Below are 8,694 nucleotides of genomic sequence, written 5' to 3'. Positions count from 1 at the left end.
GGACACTGCTGGGCTGCCCCATCAGCACCACTAGGGGTCAGAAGCAGGGATAATTCTCAACAAGCTCCCCACCCATCCTCATATTTATGGCACAGCCCCACTTCTCATGCGCTTGCAGGGGGATGAAAGAAGCCAGAGGTTATGAAGAGCACTGGAATGCAGTAGTGACATAGCATCATGACTTGGTCTCATTACTAGCTGATTTTGTGGCACAAGTGATTTCATCCTGCAGGACGGACTCGAGAGGAATGGCAAGCTCCTGCTTCATTAATGTGAATTACTGACATGGGTAACTGGGCTTCTCTTGAAATGTAGCCAGACTGCAATTTGTGGCAGACGGTTGCTTCTTCAAATAGAAGGCAGGGAGTTAGTTACCCCTCTGGGATCTGCGCTGACTTCTGTCATGCTAAAGGACACAGCTCAGGGCCTAGGTGTGAGAATACAAAGCCCTTGGTATTCCAGGCCCTAAATATTTCAGTAACCACCTCTCACCCAGATCTGTCTACAGTAACTGAAAGGCCCGAGAGTTCACCAGGGCTGTTCCCCTACATACCATGACCCGCCTCACCCCAGAGTTCCTCTTTGTCAAGGAACATGCCTTTTTGAAACATATGTGACCTGAACTAGCCCAAACTTGATGGCTGCTGGACAGGCTGCAAAAGGGCTTAGGGGAAAGGTGGAGGGTATATTCCGGGGGGATGGAGGGCACAGAGGGGACTGTCTTGCTGTTCTGATTTATTGCCTGCCTGATTTAATTCATTATTCGTCTACGATTTGTTTTTTTGGCTGCTGGGTGGGGATCATTTGTGCCTGCAAGACTAATTAATTGCTGGGGCTCTGACAGCCATTTGCCTTGGCATCTCATAAAGTATTCTGTATTTTACATCAGGGTAATAATCAGTACTGCAGACACCAGTGGGTCCGAAGAGCTAAAGAATCATCTCCTTTGCAGCATGAACAGGGCCTGCCCCAGATCTGTTCAGTGTCAAATAACCATTTGAGAGAACCCCCGAAGTCTGGCTGGCTGCCTCCTGCCTTGGGCCTGGCTTTGCCCTCAGCCACAGGATCAGTCAGAACTGAACCCTTCACACTAGGATCATGCCTGGGTGAATGGGGGATAGGAGGATGGGGAGGGACTGCCAGGGGGAAGGGAGGAAAGCATTCTGTGGGGTACCCAGAGAAGTTATGGGACGGACCCGGGGGAGATTCTGTGGAGTACCCGGGAAGGAATTATGGGGCGGGACCAGGGGGGTTCTGTGGGGTACCCAAGGAGGGGTTATGGGACAGACTGGGGGGTTCTGTGGGGTACCCGGGGAGGGGTTATGACGGGGGGTTCTCTGGGGTACCCGGAGGGGTTATGGGTGAGACTGGGGGGATTCTGTGGGGTACCCAGGGAGGGGTTCTGGGGCAGGACCAGGGGGTGTTCTGGGGGGTACCCGGAGGGGTTATGGGGTGGGACCGGGGAGGGTTCTGTGGGGTACCCGGAGGGGTTATGGGGCAGAACTGGGGGGTTCTGTGGGGTATTCGGGGAGGGGCTATGGGGCGGGACCAGAAGGGTTCTGGGGGGTACCCGGAGGGGTTATAGGGTGGGACTGGGGAGGGTTCTGTGGGGTACCCGGGACGGGCTATGGGGTGGGACCGGGTGGGTTCTGGGGGGTACCCGGAGGGGTTATGGGGCGGACCGGGGGGGTCCTGTGGAGTACCCGGGATGGGCTATGGGGTGGGACTGGGTGGGTTCTGTGGGGTACCCGGGACGGGCTATGGGGTGGGACCGGGCGGGTTCTGTGGGGTACCCGGGGAGGGACTATGGGGCGGACCGGGGGGGTCCTGTGGAGTACCCGGGACGGGCTATGGGGTGGGACCGCGTGGGTTCTGGGGGGTACCCGGAGGGGTTATGGGGCGGACCGGGGGGTTCTGTGGAGTACCCGGGACGGGCTATGGGGTGGGACTGGGTGGGTTCTGGGGGGTACCGGGGAGGGACTATGGGGCGGGACCGGAAGGGTTCTGGGGGGTACCCGGAGGGGTTATGGGGCGGACCGGGGGGGTCCTGTGGGATACTTGGGAAGGGGTTATGGGGGGGTTCTGGGGGGTACCCGGAGGGCCTATGGGGCGGGACTAGGGGGCGATGGGGGAGGATCTGTGGGTGGGTCGCGGCCCCCCGCAGGGAGCCGGCAGCCGGGAACGTTCCTGCCCGGAACCTTGTTGTCGGGGTTGGCGGGCGCGGGGCCGCTGACGCCGGCGCGCGCGGAGCGGGGGCGCTGGAGGCCGGAGCCGGGGGACGAGGCGGCCGCTCGGGAACCGGCCCCGGGAGCAGGCGGGCGAGGCCGGGCGGGGCCGCCAGCGCCATGGCGGAGACGATCGTGAGTCGGGGCCGGGTGGGTGAGGCAGCAGGTCGGCCGGGGCCCCGAGACCCCAGCGGCTGGGGCGGGCCCCGGGGCAGCCGGGCGGGGCCCTTCCCCGGGAACCCCCCGCTCCCCGCCGGGCAGGGCCCCCGAACCGGCCCCGCGGCCCGCACCGAACCGGGGAGCGGGGAACCCCGCCGGGCCCGCACCAAATACCCCACCGGAAACAGCTGCCGACCCCGGGACCAGCCCCCCGCCCTGGGCAAGGGGGCTGGAGTCAGCCCAGCTGCTGCTCCCCCGCCCAGGCGGCCGCGCGAGACCCTCACGCCTTCCCAAGGGGCGACTCCCCCCCCCCCCCGCGAGAGGGCGACTCCCCCCCCCCCCCGCGAGAGGGCGACTCCCCCCCCCCCCAGCGAGAGGGCGACCCCCCCCTCCCTCCAGAGCGGTCTTGGCGTTGTTCGAATCACAGACTCTCAGGGCTGGGGGGGACCTCAGGAGCCATCTCGTCCCACCCCCTGCTCGCAGCAGGACCAGCCCCAGCTCAAGCATCCCAGCCGGGGCTTTGTCAAGCCGGGGTTCTCACCATCTTCCCGTTTTCCTCAAGCCTGGCTCTGGCAGACCCTAACAACGTTTTTCACCTTTAGGGCCCATTTGAAGGCTTCTCCGCGCCCCCCTCTGTCCCTCTCTCCCCCCCCCCCCGGCTTTTACGTTTTGGGCTGGGGATTGAGATGGAGACGTTGGGGGGGGGATTAAAGGGTTGGTTCCATTGGGCTGGGGGAGAAGGACTATATCCACTGGGAACATTAAAATACCTCTTCCCATGAAATGGCTTGCTTGTGTGCCTGGAGCGCTTGATAGGCTTATTAAAAATCACACTAAATGTAACCTCCCTCTTTCCCCCACTAGGTCTCCGTCCGGCATAAACAACAGACATGTTATGTCATAGTCTGTATCTGCACTAGTGAGGGAAACTGCTATGGACAACCATGTGCAAAGGTTGTTCAAAGCACAGTTGTGATTCCAGTGTGGACAGTGCCTAAACCCTTGTGTACTCTGAACGTTTTCTTAAAACACTCCCACCAGTACTGCAGCACTGGTTCTAGCCGTGTTGGGAGTACTCATATTGGACCAGCTGCCAGCATGTTTACCACCCTGTTGTCTAATGCAGGTCTAGATGACATTGAGATGAAAATACTGATGTCTAGGAGTGGCAGTGGGAGAATTCCCCAAGTCAGAGACCCCTTTGGATGGGGGCAGAACCAAGTTAAAACTCTGTTTGAAAGCCACCTTCTGGCTTTAGCCAAAATTTAGGCTAGAATGCTGTTTTTCAAATGCAGTTTGGCTTCATCCGCATGAGTTGATCATCCATGCTAGAAACTGGTTTAACTGGAACTGCATATAAACACAGTTCCTTTACTCTTTGTAAAGGTTTATCTCTATAGGCCTGTAATTTGCCAGTTGTTAGGTTGCTAAATCAATTGATCTCGTTTGTTGCATGCGGATGCCCAGTCTGTCCTTGTCCTCTAGTGTGTTCTTCCCTGTTAGTTATCCTCTTGCCAATGGAGAGAGACCTGGGTATAGAAACTGACAAAACAAAAAAGTTTTTGAAAATGTTTGGAAAAATTCTGGAACCTTGCAACAAAACAGGGTTTGTATTTAATGTTTTTTTCTAAAGCCTCCAGGCAAGCCAACAGAGCGTATCCATTGACTTCCCAAATCACAAGCATCTACACTACTCTTGTAGGCAAGACTTTGGCCAACAGTGACATCATCCAGGAAATAGATCCTATTAGGCCTCGTGTGTGTGTTCTTGGGGGCATCTTTGGTGAGGCAGCAACTGGCAGCTGTCTTCCTCTCAACATCTGGATGTTACAGATATTGCCTTCCTTTTAGCATTTTCTTGGCTCACCTGAGCAGCAGAAAACATCTTTTTTTTTTAACTGAGTTATGGCAAAGTATTCCTTTTTCTCGCCCCAACACTTCATGTTAGTTACTGTGACATTGATGCGGGAGATCTTGTTTGAAACACTGTCCTGAACTGAACGCACCAAAGTAAGATACACAGCTGATTGGTCATATATTGCTATAGAAAAGGTTCGACTTAGGACCCGGTGGTTTAGCTCTACGCTGCCATTCTAGTGCCAGGAGGTTAAATATTGTCTGTTCTGATCTCTGGCTAGCTCCAGTGCCACCTGGGAATTGTGTGGAGACATCATCATCTTAGCCAATGGCAGAGAGAATGCTTCAGGGTGTTCAACAGCCTGAGTCCCATTAGCCCATCAAATAGTCTCAGTAAGCCCCACAAGTGTGAGACACTTGAACATTTTAAAAGATCTTTAGAGCCTTGTTTCAGCATTCTTAGGCTGATTAAATGTAAGTAGGGGGCTTTCCAAGCAGGAAATGCAGTGTGTGTTCAGGTTCCATGCGTGTTTGAAAAATCAAAGCAAGGTGGGGGTTATCCCATAGTCCTTTAGGTGCACCCTGAAATATAGTGTTAATGAATCTGGCCCTCACCTGTGTTGTGCACACTTCTCTGAGGGAAGAGACAGTGCAGCAATTTGCACTCGAACAAGAGAGTAGTCTGTTACAAACATTTCCTGTTTCTAGCACGTTCCATGTATTCACACACAGAACAGTGGAGCGGTAATACATGAGAAAATAACTTTGAAGGAGGGCATTCTGGAGCACTCTGGCAGCCTATTGCTGTCACATGTCAAGCTATGCCCGGCTGTCTTTCAGATTGGTGTTTGTAAGAGCAGCCTGGCTCGTCACTGCATATCGTCCTGCTGCTTTGTACTCTGGGCTTGCAGCAGCTCTGACGTGCTGGCAGAGCTTTAGTCACTTTCACACTCCTGAGAAAGTGTAAGACATACTGACAGTTGTGCCACTGATCCACAGCCAAACCTGCCTTTATGGGAACAATTGCCTTTGGCCCCTTTTCCCAAAAGCAGGTGGCTTTACTCATCTCTCCCATCCCAAATGGAGGCTTGCAATGGAAATTCTATTAACGTTCCCCAGTAATGCCTCATGCCCCAATGACTTAAAATTCTCTTATTCTCTTTATTGGAAATAGATGCCAACTGTCAGTAATGTGGTTGAAATGAAATAACACTGAAGATGACCCTTAATACTGCAGGTTATCCAAGTTCCTCTGTAAAGGAACTTGGGGGATTGACTAAACTGCTCTCATAAAAGCTTTGAGTTATCCTCTAATAATGCTGCATGTTTTGCTTCATGTCTAAATGCAGAAGTTTCATCAGAAAAATAAGCTCAGTGCCATCATTAACTTTTTAAATCTGTTTGTAAAAATGCCTTGTATTTCAGAGTAAAGTATCTAGCAAATAATGTGAAATTATTGGTTTTATGCTCTGGGTATGGTAGGTAAACTTCCCCCCCATAATTCTGTAATTGCATCCTAAGAATGACTTCAGTAATGAGAAAAGGGTGTGGTCAGGGTGAGAGGTTGTGATGATACTTGCTTTGTTTCATGTCTTCAAAAGTGGGGAACATCTATCGCTCAGAAGCGAAACCAGGACAGGACATAGTATTGCTTTGTTGTGTGACCGAATATACCTTTTAATTCTCCACAGATAATCCGTGTCCAGTCGCCGGAGGGAGTGAAGCGCATCACAGCAGCAAAACGAGAAACAGTTGCAACATTTCTAAAAAAGGTATCCTGGCTTTCAGCATTTCATCACTTATCTGCCAGCTTCCCTGCTCTCTTCTGAGCATAGCTAGGATAGTGCTCTGGCTGCCCAGAATTTAGCCACTCCAGATGACTGTGCTTTTGGGAACTACTTCGCTTACTGGGTATATACACAGAGACTTTCTTTAATGACTGATATATGCTCAACTGAATCAGGGTAGCCTGATGGTGGTTGCGTGGATCAGCATGCATTAGCCAGAACAATCTCTCCACATTTACACTGAAACTGGCTTTCTGTGTTAAACCCAGTTTTGAAACCCTCATCCCAATTTATGTGAACAAATTCAACCTCAACTTTCTCAGGTGTGATTTTCTTTGTTGTTTTAAAATTCTGATAAAGCAGTGACTGAGACGGTGTTCGAGGTATGATTGCTTGAAAAATCAGTTACGCTTCATTGTTTGAAAACTGTTACTTTGGGTGATGAGACATGATTTGTTTTTAAAATGGGTTGGACTGTATATTTTTTGGTCTGTACATCTATACAGGAATTAATACAGGGAAGTCCTGTAACATTTTATCAAAACTGCATTAATTTTACATGCTTTCACATTCCATTCCTCTTGTTGCTAACAGTATGTGCAGAGGGAGTTAATCTGATTCCTTTTCCACCTTGATACTTCCAGTCATGTCACCAACATCAACCCTGGTTCAATGTCACCGAATAAATCAGAGACTTGAAAAGAAAGAACTACAATGTATACACACAAAATTACGTTAAATGCTATAAATAATGGGCTTGTGGGGGAGAAGAGATTGAGAATTAAATGGGAAGTGTATATAGAGAGTATTCAATATCTGCCGCAAGTGATTGGCCTTTTTAGACATCATTTGAGTAAAAATTAACTGTTAGCTGTTTACTTTGCTCCTTGAGTACTGTTTTGTGTTTTCTGTTGCAGTGTTCTTTGAATGCCACAGGGGCTCTTCCAACATAGTTTTGGAGGTTAGGGAAAGATATTGAGCAATTTTGAGATCCTTATGTGGTCTTTTAGGAACAGATTGCTGGGGGAACTAATTCCATAACTGGAAATGTGAGGAGCACATAGAGTTAATTTTATATTGGGTGTCAGGTGGTCATCTTTTGTTTGATACACAGATGGTTAGTGTCTCAAATTCATTGTTTTAGAGGGAGCAAGAATCTCAGATATTTTGCATTCCTCCTACAATCTTTTTTTTCCTCTCCATCTCCTGGGACATTGGGAGTAACATGGAATCTTTAAGCTCAGTGCTTTTCTGTTAGCAAGAGGAATATTTTGTTTTATTGTGTTCTTAATCCTTCCCTCCAAACTGCCTGGATTTCACTTTACCTTGCTAGGGACGATGAGCTAAGCATTCTGTGATTTGTGCTATGGGGAGATACTCTTTTTTTTCTTTCTTATACAGGATTTATTCTAAGAGAGACATTACAGGCTATAACACATCAGTGACTAGGCTTCTTGAATCTTAATGGGTTTAGGTTTAACTACTCAAATGCCAATATGTATAGAGAGTGTTTCATCTAACTAGACAGTTGTAATTTAAACCTCAGATTATAGCTTTTTCTGTTTATGATTAAATTTAATCTTTTACTTGACACCTTAAGAAAAGCTTGTATAGACTAAAGATGAAGGACAGGCAGAATTCTGTTAAAGGAGTACCTGCTTATTGGAAGAACATTCAAACATATCTTCCTCAAAACACAAATCTCCTTTTCACTGTATTTGTCATAACTTTCTTTGTAGCATTTGCTAATTATTGAGGATATAGTTTATAAACCAGGGCTTTGCTCCTTCCTGGCCTGTGATCTCCTCTTAGTTGATCCTGCACAAATACTGTATTAATTTCAAAATGTTATGCCATAAGGCACTTAATAGTTCTGACACTCCATCTTTCAGAGCACATAACACCATATATCCCAGGCCAGGATACTCAACTAGATGGACCAGTGGTCTGATCTAGTATGGGAATTCCTCTGCTTCATGCAGCAAAAGCAGAATCAGTTGGCCACCTACGTTCAGGTTAGAACTTTAAACCTGGGAAAACCTGTAATTTTGTTCATAGTTGTAGAATTTGCTTCCTCCATAATATACGAGGTCTCTGACCTGAAGAGCTGATGATTCACTTCAGGCAAGTAAAGTACGCAAGTTAAAGGGACAATTTAGAAATCACATTCCTCTGAATAACTTACCTTCTTTTGCTAAAATTCACACCTCAGTTCACTATAACTGAGAGGTTAGAGAAAACAAACTGTATTCTATCGTTTTGCATTTTACTTTGTGTGCTTGGCAGCATTTTGTGGATCGCGTGCTTGATTGTGTCCTGTGTGTAGTCCATTTACTCTGTCTGTGGGTTTGACAAAAGCAATGCGGGAGAAATATTTTTTATATATATATAAAAAAAAATGAAGCTACAGAAATTGGCAGAGGGACTTAGGGGAGCAGGTACAGCACCTGAAGCTACTTCTAACTCAGCTTTTAAGTTGACTAGCTCTTAAAAGATCAGATGTATAAATGGGCAGAGATGCTACTGAACTGAAGTCAACATTGCAAGGTTAAGAGAAAGTGGGTTTTAATTGAGGCACTTAAAGGATGAAAGGTAGTCTGAAAGAAGAGGCTTTTGCAAGCATAAAATCTAGCATAAAGAAAGGCACATGGTCAACAGTGTAAAGA

The 8,694-nt window shown here is 48.7% G+C and overlaps 1 protein-coding gene across 1 annotated transcript in view; it reads left to right on the top strand.

The window, feature by feature from the left end:
- Nucleotides 1-2,227: 2,227 nt before the first annotated feature.
- Nucleotides 2,228-8,694, top strand: part of NPLOC4 (NPL4 homolog, ubiquitin recognition factor) — a 42,211-nt gene continuing 35,744 nt past the window's right edge. Inside the window, exons 1-2 of the mRNA XM_084647108.1 lie at nt 2,228-2,360; nt 5,933-6,013. Coding sequence (XP_084503234.1) covers nt 2,346-2,360; nt 5,933-6,013 — 96 coding nt within the window. The 5' untranslated portion in view covers nt 2,228-2,345. The remainder of the gene's footprint in view (nt 2,361-5,932; nt 6,014-8,694) is intronic.

This window comes from Lepidochelys olivacea, assembly GCF_965140295.1.
Source record: "Lepidochelys olivacea isolate rLepOli2 genome assembly, chromosome: 14".
Taxonomy (NCBI): domain Eukaryota; kingdom Metazoa; phylum Chordata; order Testudines; family Cheloniidae; genus Lepidochelys; species Lepidochelys olivacea.
Note: the sequence above shows the minus strand (reverse complement) of the source record. Positions and strands in the feature narration are given on the sequence as shown.